This window comes from Aphis gossypii, unplaced genomic scaffold (assembly GCF_020184175.1).
Source record: "Aphis gossypii isolate Hap1 unplaced genomic scaffold, ASM2018417v2 Contig00348, whole genome shotgun sequence".
NCBI lineage: Eukaryota > Metazoa > Arthropoda > Insecta > Hemiptera > Aphididae > Aphis > Aphis gossypii.
In genome coordinates this window covers 37,761-60,183 of record NW_026083075.1, presented here as the reverse complement: position 1 = coordinate 60,183, position 22,423 = coordinate 37,761, and the positions used below count along the sequence as shown (strand labels likewise).

The 22,423-nt window shown below is 32.7% G+C and overlaps 2 protein-coding genes across 2 annotated transcripts; both read left to right on the top strand.

Moving 5' to 3' along the window:
- Window positions 1-3,466: 3,466 nt before the first annotated feature.
- LOC126553863 (uncharacterized) lies at window positions 3,467-10,705 on the top strand. Its single transcript, XM_050208976.1, has 7 exons — window positions 3,467-3,908; window positions 4,040-4,541; window positions 4,623-7,687; window positions 8,658-9,043; window positions 9,785-9,981; window positions 10,054-10,236; window positions 10,527-10,705. Exons 1-7 carry the CDS (start codon window positions 3,657-3,659, stop codon window positions 10,703-10,705), a joined length of 4,764 nt encoding a protein of 1,587 aa, XP_050064933.1. The 5' UTR covers window positions 3,467-3,656.
- Window positions 10,706-10,854: 149 nt separating this feature from the next.
- On the top strand, window positions 10,855-11,758 carry LOC126553861 (uncharacterized). The gene has a single exon (XM_050208973.1). The coding sequence runs from the start codon at window positions 10,932-10,934 to the stop codon at window positions 11,550-11,552; it is 621 nt and encodes a 206-aa protein (XP_050064930.1). The 5' UTR covers window positions 10,855-10,931; the 3' UTR covers window positions 11,553-11,758.
- The last annotated feature ends 10,665 nt before the right edge of the window (window positions 11,759-22,423 follow it).

Genomic DNA, 22,423 nt, shown 5'->3' with positions numbered 1-22,423 from the left:
AACTGGGCGTATTTTCCACGCTTTGTCATTTTGATTGATTTTGATTATTTTATACAGCTTTTTCTCGATTCTTACAGAGTTTAGTTGTTAGTAATAGTTATAAATTATGTTTTATTTTTTTTTTAAATAGTATATACTTAACGAGAATTTACTTATTTAATACACACGGAGTTTGTTTACTGATACATTTATTTATAATTAAAGTATGGACCAGGGGCGGTGCGTCAGGGGAGACTTGAGACTGGGTCTCCCCAATAATTATAACATTGCAATAAACTAATTTTTAATTATTTTAAATATTTCTTATAGGTATTTGTGTAATCCATGTAGAATAATACCACTTTTGTCAACTATATTACTATATAGTATATATATATGTGTGTGTGGTGTGTGTGTGTGTGTGTGTGTGTGTGTGTGTGTGGTGTGTGTGTGTGTGTGTGTGTGGTGTGTGTGTGTGTGTGTGTGTGACGTGTGTGTATACCTACGATAACGCATACGTTCTAAGAAAATAGCACTAGGTACACAATTCTTGGAATTAACGATTATGATTAACGACGGGCAATGAGATCGTAATACGAATGAGACAGTCGATCAACAGTCTCCAGTCTAATATTATAGATGGCATATAAAAGTTCGGAGGGAGAATCACAGCGATAATGGTTTTTGTATAGAGTCCGTGAGACTAGTCTTATTAGTAATATTTGCCATTGCCCATTAGTATAATATACGTAATCGGTGTGTGTATTTGTAGGTGCGTCGTAAGCTCACCTCGTTTTTAATAAATTTAAAAAAATTGAATTAAAACATTGTCCTTTAGATGAGTTATTGGACAAAGATTTTCATTTATTTACTTATGATGAAAATGTAAATTAAAAAACAAAAGCCTACTCCATATTTAGCCTTTGAATATAAAGACAGAAAATTTACCCGTAAATTTCAAACCAGTGGTATAATAAATTTACATGGCTTAGTGGCTGTGATAAACGCCAACAAACTTTTTGTTTTATTTGTGTATATTTTCGAGGTGAAAAAGAATGGAGTTTGTGAGTTTTGATGGAATATCTACTATAAAAAATATAATAAGAAAGCGGAAAAACATTCAATTTCGAAAAACACACCTAAAAAATCAAGAACAATTTCATTTTAGGGAAAATTCGTATTGAACATGCCATCTCTGAAGGTCGTCGACTAGAAGCACACAAAACATAACGAACAAGTTGGTATTAACAGACGAATATTGGCCCGAATGGTTCATGTAGTTGCTATTTGGGAAAACAAGAACTCGCTTTTCGTGGTCATCGAGAGAATACTGAGTCATTAAATAAAGGTAATTATCTCGAGCTACTTGATTTATTCGCCCAAGAAGAACAATTTCTTAAAGAGCATTTTATATCCTCGTCTATTTTTAAAGGCACGTCGAATACTATTCAAATGATTTAATACAATGTGTTACTAAAGTTTTGAATTCTAAAATTTTAAAAGAAATTAAATCTGCAAGTTTTGTGTCTGTACAAGCAAATAAAACTACCGATGTTTCATGTCGATCACTAATGAGCCTAATATTTCGATTGTTATAGATCAAAATATTATAGAAAGATTTATTGGTTTTTTTGATGTATCTAAAGACAAAAACTGCGTCGGGCTTAGCAGCAGTGATAAATGCTGAAATTATAAAATGGGAAATAGGAAATAAAATTGTAAGTCAAACTTACGATGGAGCTTCGGTAATGGCCGGTGGAAAAAATGGAGTTCAAAATTTAATAAGACAAATATACCCAAATGCGTTATTATACATTGTTAGGCCATCAATTAAATTTAGTGTTGCTACATGGTGCAAAAACGATACAGTCCGTCAAATTATTCATATGCAATTTAACAATGTTTCATACATTTTTTAGCCGTTCATCAAAAAGAAGCTCACTTCTTAGAGAACAAGGGTTTAAACTACTAAATCAAAGTGATACAAGATAGAATTATCATTCCAGAGCAGCTTCAACAATTAAATTTATTTTCAAGAATTAAAAAATTCGGTAAAACACGTGACAGAAGAATCAAATTGGGACCCAATATCTATTGCCACTGCATCTGGACTATTAGATAAATTAAATGATACTAAATTTGTTTATTTATTAATATTTTTAACGAAATATTTATTTATACTGACCATGTATTTAATTTTTTACAATCTAAAATATGTCTGATATAAGTGGATGTGTTAATGAAGTTCAAAAACTAAGAAATAATTTGTTTTAAGATTAAGAAATGAAGAAATTTGGACATTGTGTGAAGAAGCAAACAAGTTGAATGATACTTGATTATGACTGTAAACTGAAAGCAACGCTTCGTAAGATATCGTATGAAGTTTTAGATTCTTTAACTGTTCAAATGACATCAGATTAAGGATTTTTCAAATTTTGAATTTGTTGAGTTAACAAATATTCAAATGTTCAAATGTTATTCAAACAATTTTCCTGAATCCAAATTTTTAAAGTTACTAAACAACAAAACAAATCCAATTTTGACGAACATCGTTTGCGTAATGAATTACAAGTAGTTTACTCAGATACAGAAAAACATAAACCTCCTCGTGAAATGTTGGATTTTTTTTTTTTTTAAAAGTATGTTAGAACGTTAGTATAATTGTAAATTTGAAAATAAATTAAATACATTTTTAATATTTGTTTTCAAACGATATACATGAAATAATTCTCAGTATACTAAATTGGTGTCAATTGGTTTTATCTATACCTGTACCACTGCATCCAGTGAACGATCAATGAGCACGTTAAAACGCATAAAATCATTTTTAAGAAACACTATAACAAATGAGCGGCTTTCTTGCCTATCAACATTGGCAATCGAAAAACAACTGCTTGGAGTCATATGGTAAAAGATCCTATTTGTTGAAGACGTGATAAATGAATTCGCAGAAAAAAAGAACGAAGGCTTGAACTTATTTACAAAAAAATATAGCTGATATTATTTTAAATATTTTTATTGTTATATAATTTATATATTTTTATTTTATCAGTTATACGTATAAAATAAATATTAATTAATAAAAGTTTGAATTTAATCTATTATATAAAAATAAGTCCGGTTTTCCTCCCTGACGCTATAACTCCAGAACGCACGAACCGATTTCCACGGTTTTGCATTCGTTGGAAAGGTCTTGGGCTCCGTGAGGTTTATAGCAAAGAAAATTCTAGAAAATTCAGGAAAAATTCAACAGAAAAGTGGGGAAATCGTTTTTCACATACAGCGCCATCTATTATACATAGCATGTACTTCAAACCAATAGCAACGGTGCGTGATAAAGTGTGTGACAGATAGTCATTATTCTCTGCTCAGTTAATTTCATTTAAGCTCAGTGTAAATTATGTGGATCGTGCATTTGAAGTTAAATTCAACACTCTGTCCATAGTCCAAATGCCTAGAGAACGACGTGCGAACATGGCCGCCGCACAAGACATGCAAGCCAGCAACAAGTCTATTCAAGGAACTTAAGAGAAGAAAGACAAAATATAATAAGAGAAAATGACCGATTGAGACATCGCGTGAGCACACGAAGATCATTGGCATCATACAATCGCTTGGCATTCCAATATGATCCCACTGCGAACTACAGTGATGATGAAAATTTGGATATTGGACGAATGACGACTATATGCCGATATTGCAATGCGGTAAAGTTCAAAAGAGAAACGGTTGGATTGTGCTGCGCAAGTGGAAAAGTCAAACTGGATCCATTACTTACACCACCACAGCCACTGAAAACATTGTTTGATGGAAGTGATCCCGATTCCAGCCATTTTCTTCAACACATCCTTGAATACAATAACTGCTTTCGCATGACTTCCTTTGGAGCTAATATCATTCGAGAAGGCGGCTTCATGCCGACTTGCAAGGTAAAAGATACAACACACATAACCAACACATAATTGCAACACATAACAACTTCATATACACCACACACTACACCATCACACGATTTACAATGTATTCATGAACAAATTTTAATGATTATTTGCAATTACAGATACAAGGTCAAATATATCATTTGCATGGTTCAATGGTGCCAACACCAGATGAACCGCATCAATTTCTGCAAATATATTTCATTTCGTCGATGGTGGATCAGCTGAACGTGCGGTGCAATATACAGGGAGCACAACAGTTAAAGAGACGAATTATTGAACAGTTGCAAGCATTTTTTCACGCTAATAATGCTGTGGTTAATATGTTCAAAACAGCATTGGAACGAATGCCATCGGATACGCACAAATTTGTCATAAGAGCGAATTGTACTCCAACAGGTGAACATGTGCGAAGATTCAATGCACCCACCGTTAATGATGTTGCTGCAATTATTGTTGGCGATCCAACTAAATCACGAGACATTGTCGTTCAGCGAAGAAGCAATATCATGCATCGTGTAAACGAGACACATCGTTTGTACGATGCGTTACAATATCCAATCATTTATTGGCAAGGGCAAGACGGATACGACATCACGTTGAAGATGGTCGATCCAATTACAGGTACAATATTCACACACTAATTATTTCCATTATTACTTTTATTGGTTTCCATTAACAATTCATTTAATTTTGCATTTTCAGGAGTATCAACGAATAATAAAAATCTAAGCGCAATGAATTACTATGCGTATCGTATGATGATTCGTACACATGAGGAGAATGTCATTCTGAAGTGCGGTCGGCTATTCCAGCAATTCGCTGTCGACATGTATGTCAAAGTCGAGACCGAACGTTTAGCGTTCATCAGATTCAATCAGCCAAAGCTACGATCTGAGGACTATATACACTTTCGTGATGCTATTCATTCAGATGGTGATGTTCAGAATATTGGACGACTGACGATTCTCCCATCAACTTATATCGGAAGCCCACGCCACATGCACGAATACGCTCAAGACGCTATGACGTACGTGCGAAATTATGGAAGTCCGGATTTATTTATTACGGTCACATGCAATCCGAAGTGGACGGAAATTGAACGCGAGTTGGAACCGGGTCAAAAACCGCAAGATCGCCATGACATAATCGCCAGAGTATTTCAGCAAAAACTCAAGGTTATGATGGATGTGCTTACTAAGTATCGAGTTTTTGGTGACACACGTTGTTATATGTACTCGGTGGAATGGCAGAAGCGTGGACTACCGCATGCTCATATCCTAATTTGGTTGCTGAATAAATTACATTCAAATGAAGTGGATGACATCATATCAGCTGAAATTCCTGATCCAGTCACTGATCCCCGTCTACACGACATTGTGACGACACAGATGGTGCATGGACCGTGCGGTGCATTAAATCCATTATCGCCTTGCATGGCTGATGGAAAGTGCACAAAACGATATCCGCGACCGTTAGTTGCTGAAACAGTCACAGGGAACGATGGATATCCAGTTTATCGTCGGCGTTCAAAAGAAGATAACGGTCGAACTATCAAAGTTAAAGTTCAAAATCAAGAGATTGAGATCGTAAATGAATTCATTGTACCATATTGCCCGCTGCTATCACGAATTTTCGAAACACATGCAAACGTTGAGAGTTGTCATTCGGCCAAATCAATCAAATATTTGTGCAAGTACGTCACAAAAGGCAGCGACATGGCTGTGTTTGGTATTGCGTCGGAAAATGTGAATGACGAAATCAGCAACTTCCAAATGGGCAGATACGTCAGTACTAATGAAGCACTGTGGCGATTATTGTCATTTCAAATTCATGAAAGATATCCCACAGTTGTACATTTAGCAGTGCATTTGGAAAATGGCCAAAGAGTTTACTTCACTGAGGCTAATGCGGCACAACGAGCTGAGAGACCACCATCGACAACATTGACTAGCTTCTTTGCAATGTGTGAAGCAGATCCATTCGCAGCGACGCTGATGTACGTTGAAATGCCCAAGTATTACACTTGGAATCAATCAACAAAGAAATTCCAACGTCGCAAACAAGGAACCCCAGTTCCAGACTGGCCACAGGTGTTTTCAACTGATGCACTAGGTCGTATGTACACTGTTCATCCTAGAAACGATGAATGTTTTTATTTGCGACTGCTGTTAGTAAATGTACGTGGACCGAAATCATTTGCGCATTTGAAAACTGTGAATGGCCACCAATGCCAAACATATCGAGAAGCATGTCAACTATTGGGTTTGCTGGAGAACGATTCTCATTGGGATTTAATACTTGCAGATTCAGTTGTTTCATCAAATGCGTACCAAATACGAACGCTGTTCGCAATTATCATCACCACATGTTTTCCTTCACAACCAATTCAGTTATGGAACAAATACAAAGACGCCATATGTGAAGATATCTTGCATCGCTTGCGTATTCAAACGAATAATCCTGACATCCAAATAACCGATGAAATCTACAATGAAGGATTGATTCTGATTGAGGATCAATGCTTGACTATTGCAAACAAGCTACTGATTGAAGTAGGAATGATTGCGCCAAATCGATCGATGCACGATGCATTCAACCAAGAATTAAATCGAGAGCTGCAATACAATGTTGATACATTGCAGGAATTCGTTAGAAATAATGTTCCGTTGCTGAATGAACAGCAAAAACAAGTATACAAAACATTAATGCAAGCGGTGGACAATAATACTGGTGGTCTATTCTTCCTGGATGCACCTGGAGGAACAGGGAAAACATTTGTCATTTCATTGATTTTGGCCACTATTCGATCAAGATGTGACATAGCTTTGGCGTTAGCATCATCTGGAATTGCGGCGACTCTTCTAGATGGCGGTCGTACTGCACATTCTGCGCTTAAGTTGCCACTCAATTTAAACACAATTGATACTCCAACGTGCAATATTTCCCGATCCAGTGCAATGGGAAAATTGTTAATGCAATGCAAGCTCATTGTTTGGGATGAGTGCACAATGGCACATAAGAAATCACTTGAAGCACTTAACTTCACACTGAAGGATCTTCGGAGAAATAACAACATCTTTGGCGGCTTGATGATATTGTTGGCAGGCGATTTCAGGCAGACGTTCCCAGTAGTTCCCCGTGGAACGCCTGCAGATGAATTGAATGCTTGCCTAAAGGCATCACCTTTATGGAATAACGTAAAAACATTATCGCTAACCACTAATATGAGAGTTCAACTTCAAAATGATCAAAGTGCTGCACAATTTTCCAAACAATTGTTAGATCTTGGAAATGGAAAAGTCCCAGTTGATGCGACATCTGGATTAATTACTCTTACCAACGACTTTTGCCGATTTGTAGACACTCAATTAGTTCTTATTGAAAATGTTTTCCCAAACATTAGTGAGAATTATAAGAATTATGCTTGGTTAAGTCAACGAGCAATTCTTGCAGCAAAGAATAATGATGTCCACGCACTGAATTTCACCATTCAATCAAAAATTGCTGGCGATTTGGTGACATACAAATCCGTTGATTCAATAACAAATCCCGATGATGTAGTAAATTATCCAACGGAGTTTTTGAACTCTCTGGAGATACCAGGATTTCCACCACATAACTTGCAACTGAAAGTTGGTACAGTTATTTTGATACTGCGTAATTTGAATCCACCGCGACTTTGCAACGGTACTCGACTTTCGGTAAAGAGACTTATGCCGAATTTAATTGAGGCAACCATTATTAACGGAAAGTACGCAGGTGAAAATGTATGTATTCCTCGAATACCAATGATTCCGACTGATCTTCCGTTTGACTTCAAACGATTGCAATTCCCAGTTCGCCTTGCGTTCGCAATGACAATTAATAAGTCGCAAGGCCAATCGCTTAGTGTTTGCGGGATAAATTTGGAAAATCATTGTTTTTCACATGGACAGTTATACGTTGCGTGTTCACGAGTTGGGAAACCATCCGCTTTGTTTGTGTTAACGTCAGACCAAAAAACAAAAAATGTGGTTTACCAAAGAGCACTACAATGAAACAATTAAATAACACTTCATTTTAGTAGGTAATTGAAATGAATTTATTACTGTTGTGAAATGAAATAAATATTTTCCTTTTCAAATATATAACAAAAAAATTTTTTTTCTTTATCTTTTAATCACCAAACGAAATGTTACATAAAACGAATCTGGTGGCGAAACGGAGTTTGCCGGGTCTGCTTAAGAGTACAGGTTAAGTACAGAAAGAACACATGAAGATTATATTTTAATGAAAAATGAAGAATATCATACTTCAGCTACTATTTCTTGTCTTACTTTAATTCCTAACATAAACATAGTTAAAATATTCTCAATGGACTATATGCATTTAATTTGCCTTGGGGTTATGAAAAAATTAATTAATCTTTGGTTGAGTAAAGGAACTGTAAATAGCCGTATACCAAGTTGGAAATGTAAAGCACTAACTAAATCACTACTTCAAGTAAAAACTTGTATTACAAGAGATTTTTGCCGAAAACCTAGACCAATCCAAGATGTGTGTCGGTGGAAGGCCACTGAGTTTCGACAATTTCTTTTATATACTGGTCCAATAGTATTTAAAGATATATTAAATGAAGAATGTTTTATAAATTTTTTAGCATTACATATTTCAATGCGAATTCTTTTAAGCGATAATAACCAAAAACTTCTACATTATACTCGTGATTTATTAAAATATTTTGTCAAATCATTTCAGTATCTCTATGGTGCTCATTTTATATCCCATAATGTACATGGAATACTTCATTTATGTGACGATTATGAAAGGTATGGACCTCTCGACACTTGTAGCACTTTTCCTTTTGAGAACTACATGAAAGTCTTAAAGAAAATGTTGCATAAAAATGAAAAACCTCTACAGCAAGTTATTAGACGATATAATGAACTATGCAATAATGAATCAATTCAACCCATTAGCTATAATGAATTAAAGTACTCAAATCAAAAACCCGATTGTTTTATTCTCAACAAATCTAATGAAATTGTACAAATAATTGAATTAAAAAAAATTTCTGATGAAACTACAGTTTTTATTGGTAAAACTTTTGAAGAAAAAGAAGATCTTTTTATTAAACCTTTAAAGTCATCTATATTGAATATATTTGTTATAAAAACATTATCTGAACATTTAAAACAGTGGAATATTTCCGATATTAAAAATAAAATGATTGTATTTGATTTGAATAACAAACTTACTGCAGTGCCAATACTTCATCATAATTAAGTCAATGTATTGATGTACCAACATTATTATTATTATTATTACCAGTACCTACCTAGTATCGATAACTTATATTTATTATTATTTAATTTAATTAATTATGCAAGCAACCTATATTTCTATAGCATAATGCTTACCTTTCTATGATATATATTAGTATAATACTATTTTGAAAGATTTGTTAATTTGTCAAATTCTAAATTTATATAGTCAAATTTATTATTTTTTTAAGGATTAATTATTTTTTTCTGTTCTTAAAATTTAATCTTGAACTTCAGAAAATTATCCTCTGTTGTAAGATAAAAAATATTAAACCATTAAAAAAAAAAAATTAAAAGTTAGATTTTTAAGAAAAAATGTAGGTTAGTGTTATATAATGTTTTAAAACACCTATGTAAAAGAAAAATGTTTGTACCTAGATAAAACAAAATGAGTTTTAATGGGTCTACCTGTATAATATTTATAATTAGTACTTTCACTAAGAATAAAATATAAAATTTTAAATATTAACTTTTGTACATGCATATCTTTTCCTATCTCTGTTTTTATACATACTTTTTGTATGTTTATATCTTATGTTTTAATAAAGAAATCCATTTCAGAAATATGTGGAGTATTGTTTGTTTTGAAATCGGTAACTCTGTAGATTTTATTCCAAACTTTTGGATGCACAAAGGTGTCTGTGCTTGGCCAAAAAAAATAGCTAATGTGCGTAGCTACATTGAAAAACGAGTTGACCCGGCTGATAAACCAGATGCTTTTAGTTTCTATAATGCACGCCTAATATATCAAGATATTGGTAAGTATATAATTATGTATAATTTAATAATTCTATGGATTTCCAATAATGTTGTTTGTAATTTTATTTTAGCTGAAATTGATGAAGCTCGATTAAAAGCAAGAAAAGCCCAAGTTACTTCGGATTTATCATCTCACACAGATAATGAAAATATTATTGAAAATAAAAATCATACATCAACACATCAAAAACGTTATTTAAATTCAAAAAATTCTAAGCCACCAAGTCCGCCTTTATTTAATATGAGTGGTGATGGTAAGAAAAAACTCCATTATAAAGATTACATATATTTAATCATTAAATATTATAGTATTTTAAATTTTATATTTAATCTAATTAAAGATAAATAATTTAATTAATATATATTAATTATTTATTAATAATATTAATATATATTAATATATATTATTTAATTTAATTAAAGTGCAACTGCATCCAGATAGTGTACAATTTCAAAAAGTTCTAAAAAATAATAAATTATAATATTATATAATTCTAGGAATACTAAATTTATTATTTATTAATTATAAATAATTAAATTACAGAATTTGATGGAGATGATTCAGATGTGGATAAAACATACAAACCAAAACCGAAAAAAAAATTATTTGAAGACTTAAGGTCAATTTTCACTGCTCCGTGCCGGGTCCGTGTCAGTTTTTGGCACGTCCGGGTCAACCCGGTCAGATATTCACACTATCCAGTGCCCCGTCCGGGTAAATAAAATATTTTGTCATCAGTCGAAGTCGGACTTCAAAATTGGTAACCACGTGCTAGTTGCTTACGTATTTTTGAGTGAAGTTAACCTAAAATTTTTGTTTTAAACAAGTAAAACCTAAGTTCAAGCAACGGGCGATTCTTTTAAAACAATATCGTATAGTTATCGTTTGGGGCATTCAACAGTGTTTGAAATAGTGTCAAATACGTGCAAAGCTTTAGTCAAAAATGTAATGCCAGAAGTAATGCCACTACCCACTACAGAAAAATGGAGAGAAATCGCAGATGAGTTTTGGAAATGTTGGAATTTTCCAAACTGCATTGGATCATTGGACGGCAAGCATGTAGTGATTCAAGCACCACCAAGTAGTGGGTCACTTTATTTCAACTATAAAAAGACATTTTCAGTTGTACTTATGGCTCTTGTTGATGCACATTATAATTTCATTGTAGTAGATGTTGGTGCGTATGGTAGAAATAGTGATGGAGGTATTTTTATGAACTCAAAACTAGGAAAAGGCTTAAATAGAAAACAGCTGAATGTTCCACCAGATACTGCACTCCTTGGAACTAATAATGAGGCACCATATGTAATCTTGGGAGACGAGGCATTTCCTTTAAAAGAATATCTGATGAGACCCTACCCTGGAAAACAACTCGATGATAGTTCAAAAAGAATATACAACTATCGTCATTGTAGAGGAAGAAGAGTTGTTGAAAATACGTTTGGGATTTTGACACAAAAATTTAGAATATTTAATCGAAGAATCCAAGCAAAACCTGAAAATGCTGACAACATAATTTTAGCTACTTGTATTTTGCATAATTTTATTAAAATAATGAAGGCAGGATAACATACAATAGAGAAGAAAATTCCAATGTAACAGTAGATTTAACATTACAAAACATTCCAACGCAAGGTGGAAATGCAAGTCAACCAGCATTTCAAGTAAGAGAACTTTTCAAAGATTTTTTCAATTCTACAGCTGGATCAGTTTCATGGCAAAATGAAGTCATTTAAATTATATGTAAAACTTAATGTATGGTATATTATTTTAACTTCGTTTGTGATTATTTATGTTATATAATATTTATGTATGAAGAATAAAGTGTAGATTTTGAGGGTAGTTATATGTTTTTTTTATTTTTAATGCTTTATAGGATTTTTTTTGGGTACTTCGGGGGTGGTATCCTTGGTGCATTATAGAGGTAAAAAGTAAACATTTTCCAACAGTTTTCTAAAAAATCGAGAAAAACAAAAAAAAATGACGGAAAAACGAGAATTTTTACGAAAATCCTGTTTTCGACCGAATCGATTTTTTTATATGGTTGTAATTCAAAAACTAATCACTGTAAATACTTGAAATTTTCATCAAATGTTTATGTTAGTGTTATCTATAAACAGTTAAATTTTCAAAAATGTTGACCTTTTTTAAGTTATTTATAGACCACTGAAATTTTCGATTTTTATGTGGATTTTTTTTGGAAGTGTCGGTAAAAAAATTTTGGATGACCAGAAAATCTTGAAAATTTAATACGAGGTTTCTTATAAGTTGTTCTTAAAGTGATAAAAAAAAATCCGAAATCATTAATGATCACGATTCACTAGTCAGTGATTACAGCTACCCCAAATTGCAGTAATAAAAAATAAAGTACACAATATCATAGCTATAATATTTAAAATAAATATATAATTAATTATTTACACTTTACTTACCAGATTGATTAAGTTCTTGGCCAATCTCTTTCCATCTTTGGTCTTTCCAAGCTGCATCACAGTACTTGGGATGATTCAAGTCATATAAACCTTGATGTTCTCGCACTAATTCAATTAACTTTTCCGAATCCATTTTTTATTACGTAAAAATAATAGTGTTGTCGATGGTATCGATGATTTAAAACAGTAACAAAATTCAAATACCCGGAGACATCACGTCTCCGGTCCGTTTCATCATTCGCACTTGCCCGGGCATGTCGTAACCGGGCTGAACCCGTCCGGGAACCCGGGAAGAGAATCGTCTCCAACGATATTTTTCAGACCCGGATCAGGCACGGACGCCCGGCCCGGATAAGTGAGAACTTTCATATTTAAAACTCAATACATAGATATTTTCTTGCACCCGGATGGATTCCGGCACGGACTCGGCCCGGAGCAGTGGGAATAGACCTTAAGACGTAGTGATGTTATGCCCGTTATGGCCTTATGGGAGAGAAATAGAGAATAACATAATATTGCCGTCAACTGAAAAACCGGCGTCCATTAACGTAATATAATATTTTTTCAGCATTTTTTATAGGTTTATTGGTAGTTGGTATTAATAATATGATATTGACTATAATTGATAAATATATATAATATAAATGTAATTTTTAATTTATAAATATTATATACATAATTACCTATATAATAATATTATATTTATAATAAATTATTGATAAACTTTTTTAGATATCATATGAATATTCTTAATAAATCAGATATTTGATATCTTATTTCTGATATTTAATAGATACACCGTAAATATGTGATTTAAGATAAACGTTTTTAGATATCAATTAAATATTAATTATAACATGTACAGCAAATATCGTGCATTTCTTACGTAAAGAGGTGGTATATTTGGGGCATTTGATAAGCGAAAACGGGGTAACACCAGATCCGAATAAATTAAGTTGTATTAAAGATTATCCGAGACCTTTAACTGAGAAGGACGTTAAATCCTTCTTAGGTTTACTTAATTATTACCGTCGATTCGTTGACAATTTCGCCAAAATTGCTAAACCTCTAACGAACTTATTGAAAAAGAACACACCATTCGTATGGACTGACATGTGCGAAGACGCTTTCCAAGAATTAAAAAAAGCATTAATGAACCCACCTTTGTTAGTATACCCTAACTGGGAGAACGGGAATTTTAACTTAATGACGGATGCAAGTCAATATGCTATTGGGGCCGTCTTTCACAAGGGGAGGTACCAAAAGATCAACCAGTAGCTTATGCAAGTAGAACGTTAAATAAGGCCGAAACAAATTACAGTGTAATTCAAAAAGAATTGTTAGCGATAGTATGGGCAGTTAAATATTTTAGGCCGTACCTATACGGAAAAAAATTTAAAATAATAACTGACCATCGACCATTGACATATTTATTTAATATAAAAGATGTTTCATGTCAATTAATGCGCTGGCGTTTACAACTCGAAGAGTACGATTACGAAATTGTCTATAGAGCGGGACCACAGCATGCAAACGCGGACTGTTTATCACGTATACACAATACACGTAGTTACAAATAATGAGACAATTAACAATTTCGATGAATTTAAAAAGGCGGAAAATAAACCGATATTTAATTCTAAAATAAAAGAAATAGAAGGCAGTATTAAACACGCAAAACCCGACGAAAACGTAATTTTACCTATAACAAGCGATAAAATAATAACGCATCCGGCGATAAGAGAGTTTATTAGTAGTAACAATTTAGGTCAAATAACGTTTAATGAAAGTAATTTTTTTGTTGTTAAGCAATTAGAAAAATTAATAATATTTTACAATTTAAAAAATAATTATTATACAGAGATGAACGCAGAACAATATTATAACGCGATAGCCGAAATTAAAGTATTCTGTGTCGGTGAACAAATTAAACAATTTTCAATCATTAGATTAGAAGGGTTAACGACATTGACCTGTTTCGAGCTCATACGCGCAATGTTCCGTTTTGTTTTTAAAAACACTGATATAGAAGTAACGATATATAAAGAACAATGTTTTACGGAAGACGAAAAAAATCAAATAATTAAAGAGTATCATGACACATTGGTAGGGGGGCACCAAGGTACTTCCCGTACAATAAAAAGATTAAAAATGAAATACCAATGGAGAAATTTGAAACAAGATGTAAAAAATTACATTAAAAAATGCATTATTTGTCAGGGAAACAAATCGGGTAAAAAAACAAAACAACCTATGTTAATTACTTCTACCGTAACTACTACGTTTCATAAAATATGTTTAGACATAGTAGGACCATTACCCGTAACAAGTTCAGGTAACTCGTATATTTTAACTATACAAGATGAATTGTCGCGTTATGGCGTAGCCATAGCGTTAGCCTCCACAGACGCAACGACAGTAGCACAAGCATTTGTAGAATGTTTTATATGTATCTATGGTATACCAGTTACTATTCTAACAGATTGTGGTACCAATTTCTTATCAAATTTGTTTAAAGACGTTTGTAAATTATTAAAAATCGAAAAAACTAAAACTACTCCGTGGCATCCCCAATCAAATGGTTATTTGGAACGATCACATTTAACTTTGAAAACGTACTTACGCAGTTTTGTAGACAAAGATAATAATTGGGACGCGTTAATTAGTTATGCTATGTTTTGCTATAATACCACGGTGCATACTTCAACAAATTATACTCCATACGAGTTAGTTTTCGGGAAAAAACACGTTTTTTTCAAACGACTGAACCACAATACAATTATGATAATTACGCGTTAGATTTAAAAAGAATAATGCAAGAAACACATAAGATAGCAAGGGAAAATCTAATAAAAAAGAAAAATTCCAATAAGCAATATTATGACCAAAACGCAAACATATTAGAATTACACGTAGGAGATAAAGTGTTACTTAAAGAGCAGAACAAGAAAAACGCATTATGTTTTAATTGGTCAGGGCCATACGAGGTGATAATGATTCACGACAATGAAAATATAACAATAATGAAAGGGAGGAAAGACTACAGGATCCACATTAATAATACAAAAAAATATTTCGAGACCGATATATTATTCGACGTCATACAAGCAGCCAAAGTAGGATTAATACACCCAAGCTTATTAACCCCCAAAGAGTTACTAAAACAGCTTTTAAATATTAAGGTAGGTGTTGCGTCCCGACTAGGTCGATTCATGTGGCATTGCGATGCGAAATGACCTTCGCGGTTACACGTAAAACAGCGCCTAACAATTAAATTGTTGTACCTAGTATTTTGGTTGCCATTAGTATTCCCATTGTTAGCGTTATTAATATTATTGTATCTATTATAATTCGGCGGATTATTATTCCGTTCGTGGTTAAAGTTTTGATTATACGGTCTATTATTATACTGGTCACTATTTCTAAACATATTTTGTGTTTCATTACAAGAAAAATTCTTATTAAAAGGTCTATTAGGCGGTTCATTATTTTTAAAAATGTCTTGTACATCGTTATAAGTTCGAATATTTTTATCGGCCATTAGAGCTATTTGCATAGCATGTTCAAGAGTAGTCGGATTTTTTGCTTTTACTTCAAATTTTATTTCTCCTGTTAACACGTTGATGGACAGTTGCTAAATATTACTGCTATAGCAGTAATATGAACAGTTGATGTCGGGGGTCATTATTCAATATTACTGCTATAGCAGTAATATACAAACCATCCAAAATGTGTCATTACTGCTATAGCAGTGATATTTTCAATGGTATCTTATGAAAGAGGAAGTTGTTCTGACCCCGGACGTCTCAACGGGCCATTGGGCACTCTATTTTTAGCCTGTTTATATACGTCTTTGTAATCTACACACGTATTTTCCATTTTTATTCTCTTATCGATCAATTATAATTATTTATCCATAACTGTTATGTTTTTCTTATTTTATAAACAACATAGAACATAATATTCTATACGTTATATTTATAATATTAGTACGTACGCGATCGCCATTGAAGTATGATATTATAGTGCGTTAAGTGATGAGTGTTTACAAGTTTACATTAAAATGAATTCACGTGAAAAAATAAATGTAAATCAGTTATTAGATGAAGATTACGATTCTTATGATTCTAATATTTCAATTATTGACGATTCTGATGCTGATCCTAATTTTTATCCACCCGGTGTCGCTGAAAAAGGCTCAATTAACAGTTCACCTGATGTATCAATGGACGATCCATCAAATTCAAATGTATTAGTGATGCCTCAAATACAAAATTTATCTGATGATGAATATTCGACTGAGGTAAGTACGTCTAGTGATGAAAGTGAAAAAGATGACGAGGATTCTGAATGGGTTGATAATTACAAAACTATTTCTGATTTTGAATTTAATTCGAACTCCTCTGGAATTAAAATAAATATATTAGAATCTGCTAAAGACTCTCCTATCGAAATATTTAACCAAATTTGGACGGGCGATATACTTGAGATTATTATAAGTTCAACAAATAATTATGGTCAAAAACTTGCATTAAAAGATCGGCCTCATAATAAAAATTCTAGAAGTTCGACTTTCAAAAATATTGGTACAGAAGAAATCAATAAATTTTTGGGTTTATGTTTACTTTTTGGGTCTTCCAAATTTTCTGTGTTGCGAGATGCATTTTCAAATAACCCATTATATTATTATCCAATCGCAAAAAAAATTATGTCAGGAAGACGGTTCGAACAACTTCTGAATTGTTTCAGTGTTGAGTATTCGGAAAAAATAGTAGTTGCTGATGGCCCAATGAAAAAAATTGAACCAGTGTACACAATGTTAATTGATAATTTTCAAAAAGCTTTTTACCCACATATTGAACTTTCGTTAGATGAGTCTCTGCTTCTCCACCGTGGAAGATTATGTTTTCGACAGTATATCAAAGGAAAAAAAGCGAAGTATGGTATTAAATTCTATGAGCTTTGTTCTCCAGATGGTTACGTTTTAAATATAGAAATGTATAAGGGAAAACAATTTTCAAGTGGGGCAGTAACTTCAAAAATTGACAGTTTAGTACTAAGGCTTATGACTCCTTATTTAAATAAGGGCCATCACTTGATTATGGACAATTACTACAACAGTGTTAATCTTTCGAATTTACTTTTAAATCACAAAACACACACCACTGGTACATTGCGAAGTAACCGAAGGGGTAATCCAAAATATGTTGTTCAAAAAAAATTGAAAAGAGGTGATCATATTTGGAAACGTCAAAATAAGGTGTATGTTTCTAAATGGAAAGATAAGAGGGATGTCTTATGCATAACAACCAATTATCAACCAAAAATGATAGTCTCCAAAAATAAATATGGCCAAGAAAAACCAAAACCTATCGAAATTGCCAAGTATAATGAGTTTATGAGTGGAGTAGATCGCGCCGATCAAATGATCTCTTATTATTCTTGTCCTAGGAAATCTGCAAAGTGGTACAAGAAAGTTATTTTTCATCTGTTAGACGTCGCTGTTTGGAATAGTTTTTATATATATAAACAACATTTTGATTGTCCAGATTTCAGGTTCAAAGTATATAGAGACTTACTTATTAAAGATTTAATTAAAATTCCAAAAAATACTACAGCAACTGAATTTTTTCAATTAAAAAAAAAATCAAGAAAATCAAGCCGAGATGAAGATTTGAGAGAAGGTCATTTCGAAGAACCCATACCGTTACCACCAAATTATAAAAGACAAAAAAATTTAAAAACTGTGTTCAGTGTTATAAACAAAAAACCAGAAAACAAACTTCCATTCAATGTCAAAAATGTAAAGTACCTCTGTGTCCACTATGTTTTAAAGATTACCATGCTGCTCAACCAGAAGGATGAATATAAAGTTCAAATTAATTAATTAATAAAAAATTAGTTTAAAATTATAATCTAAGTATTGTATAAGTATAATTTTTCAATAATATAATAAAGTTTTTGTATTGCATTTTGTTTCATTTAATTAAATAAAAATAACTTCCCTATCTTTTTATGCATTCCTTAAAATAAATCGTAGCTTTCAACATAATAATTATAAAATAATTAACTAATAAAATGTAATACTGGTATAGCAGTAATTTTTTAATCAAAAATGTGATGTCGGGGGTCAGTAATGAAAAGTGACGTTTTAAGGGTGGTGTTTTTGAAAAATAATTAAATCAACTGTCCATCAACGTGTTAACCCATTAATGTAGCTAATCAGAGCTTGTTCTCCAATGTTTTCGCGTAATGTCATTGTCTGAGACCATGTTTTTCCTACGGCTACCGCATTGCAAAGTTTTTGAAATATTTCCTCTACTCTATTATTATAAGAATGTATGGACTCGTTAGGTTTTAATTTTATAATATTTAATTCTATCTGTAAATTCGTGGCACCGTATGGTGACTCGAACGCGTCTAAAATTATTTGTTTAAGGTCCACCCAGGCATTAATTTCTTTGTACCTAGTCGCGTTGTAAGCCTTACCAGTTAATTTAGTTGATGCAATCATTTTTAATAAAAGTGGTAATTGATCGGGTTCTACTGCATCAATTATGGTTTCGCTTGCGGAAATAAACGGATAAGTTGTCTCTGCTAGACCTGAGTATTGGGGAATTATTTTTAAAGCTTCGGTTACCTTAAATGTAGTTATTTTTGGAGTTGCCATTTTTTTTAATTTTTACCGCCCTTTTTACTGGTATATATTCTGAATGAACAATATTTTTATTGCTTCTTAATCCTATCGTACGCGTATTATTTGTAATAATACTTTTTTCTCCTCTAAATTAATTAATCTAATACTTTTATTTAAAGCTGCTGGGTTACTTATTTCTATATCTTCCTTAATTAATCTACTTATTTCTTCTTCAGTAATTAATTCACTACTACTATCATTTAAATCTACAATACTACTATCGTTTTCTATTATACTTATTATCTTATCTAATGTTTCTCGAGCTATTTCTTCAAACACGTCAATAATTTCGGCGTCCTTTTCTGCAGAAACCGTACTCATTAATTAATATTTCTCTCAATAAATCTCAAATAATTCTCATATATAATCTCAAATAAAATTCACAAATAATCTCATAATCTCTCAAATAATTAATTCTCATAAATCTCAATAAAAATTCTCAATTAATCTCATATAAATCTCAAAATAATAAAAAAAAATCTCAATAACCTTACTATTATATACTCTCAAAATAAAAATAATAAAATTTGTCCTACTACGATGGACCAATAGACCAAAGGAGACGATTACATATATAATTTATGCTTACAAGACTGCTGTTTTCATTTTGCTTGATTGATCTTCTCGCCGTGCCTGAACTGCAACAATGATTGTAGATCGATTTCCACAGAGTTGTTGGAAAGACGTCTCAATCCAACGGTGATCCATTTGGTGAAATTGCCTCTGGTTGAAGAAGTTGACAGGAAAATATTAGCAATATTTCTGATCTGTCTCGTTCTCGGAAATCAACCCTGTCCACAGCGCCAATTTTTCTGTTGCGTCCCGACTAGGTCGATTCATGCATCAACGTACAAAATGAATACGTCGTGTTGTTCAAGTATAAGTTAATTGTTTATTAAAATAGTTCTTGCACGAATACAAGTATTATAAGCTTAATGTAAAATATATAAAATAAGATGGTGAGTGGTGTTACGACCTGCCTCAGAAACTGATATCAAAATGACTTGAGTGGTGTTACGACCGGCCTCTGAGTGTCATAGATATCCCTATTCGTTGGTTATACATTAACCGTCTGTCGAGCTCTTGTCTCGATCCCTCTTATATATGATTTCTCACAAGAGTGGGCGGTGACTTCGTCATACGAGGGGTCCCGGAACGACTGCTTGTGTATTCTTACCCATGATTCTTATCGAATCGTTAAGACACCGAGTTTCGACTTTTGCAAAGAGACGTGTGAATTTACTTTAATTGTCAAATTATTATATTAATATAATATTCTACTCTCTCGTGTCCTGTACTCGTGTGCCTGTGGTATTAATTTTAAAGTTAGGAAATTTGACATTGTATGATCTTATGCATATAAAATAATCAATACGGACAGTATAGGTCCGTAACATAGGGATGCCAAGTGGTACAGACTTACCCATAGATTTAAATGAAAGTAATATACAAGAAATGATACCCCTCTCAGACATAACGATATATTATTCAAATGACAAAATTGTTTTTATTTTAAATATACCTTTAGTATATCAATACGAATTGACACTTTTTCAGCTAATACCTTTACCAGATTGTAATAATAATAATTGTGTTTATATAAAACCTAATTATAAGTATTTATCTGTAAGTAAATCTAAAGAAATGTATTCAGTCTATGATGAAATTGATCAAAGCCTTTGTAAACATGCCGGCGATTTCCTTTATGTCCTGAAATTTATCCTTTACATCCTAGAAGCGGACGTTCTATATGCGAGGTGCTTTTACTACAAGAGCCAAAAGAGGTTCCAGACAGTTGCGAAATCATGCAAGTGCAGTTGCGAGCAAATCTATTTCACAAATTGAAGTTCAAAAACGAATGGATCTATGCTACACCAGGAGAAACCATATTCATTACATGCGACCAAGACAAGAGAAGTACAAATCATTTCCTAGAAGGAGTAGGTATACTATCTTTAAACAAAACGTGTAAAGCCTATGCGTCACGCGACCTATTGATTCCACATAAAGTCGAAACAGATATTGAACTAATTGATTTTGTATCAAATTCTCAAATTAAAGAACCTGAAGATAGATATGCCAGGTTAACGACTAATATTTTGGAAAATAAGCATATTCGAACCAACCAGATGTTCGATTTAAATATAGTCGCAAAATCAACAACGGAAATTAAAGAAATGGTGATCAAAGATGCCAAGATGGAACAAATACGAAATAGAAAACGCAGACACGACTATTTATTATATGTAATTAGTACAATAACAATTATCTGTATTTTTGTAACTATAATAAGATGCACAGAAAAACAACCATGGTGCACAATAAACGGTACCAGGAGATCCAGACGAAATATCGCAACAGATCCAGAAGTAGAATTATGGAATTTTCAAACACCAGTACAAGTCGAAGAACCATACCAATCAGAACCAAACGAAGACGTTCCAGCAACTAATCGAACACAGGACCAAATCAAGGACGACATTATTCCATTGCCATCCGCACCTCAGATCAAGACAAGGTATTCCGTGTACCCCACCCCGATGTGATACGGAGTATCGTCTTATAGAGGAGGAATGTAGTAAACCGACGTTTTTAGTATAAAAACGTAGTTCTAAAGTCCAGTGGCCTAGAACTATATCACGCCACCGAGTCGTTCCACTGATGCCGTTTCCTGATTGGATTAAACACATCACGCCACTTCATAGACGTAGATCATCCTATTCTCCATCACGGCATGTTCCATATAAATATGAGTCCTCATCATAGATTTAATTAGAGTTAGTTAAGAGTCAGTTAGACTAAGTCAGTGTTGTCACTTGCTCTCCGGTAGTTAAGTATTTGTGCTTACGCTAACGAAAGCCTTTTCATTTATCGTTTTAACAAGTTAATAAACGTATCAATTATCTTATTAATCTATTGTTAACTTATATACCTCATCTCTCCAACCTACGACGGAACGTGCATTCGTCGTAAAAGAAGCGTGTAGCAACCATCACTGGTTACTACAACATCAACCAATCAGAACAACATCACGAAGGTGTGCGAACAGCTGTAGCACAAAAAAAAATCAATTCATTCAATTTGGACTTGTTCTGTGTGCAAAGTAAATATATGTATGAGAAAAGATTCGAATTGCTTCCATGGTTTTCATAAAACAAAATAGTATACAAAAATTAAAAAATAAATAATATACAATAATGTATTTACAATTTTTAAATTTTTATTTTTAGAAGTGATTTATTTTATTTTGTAATTATTCAAAGAAAAGGACATACAATATTTTTTATTATTAATTAGTTTGAATTATAATT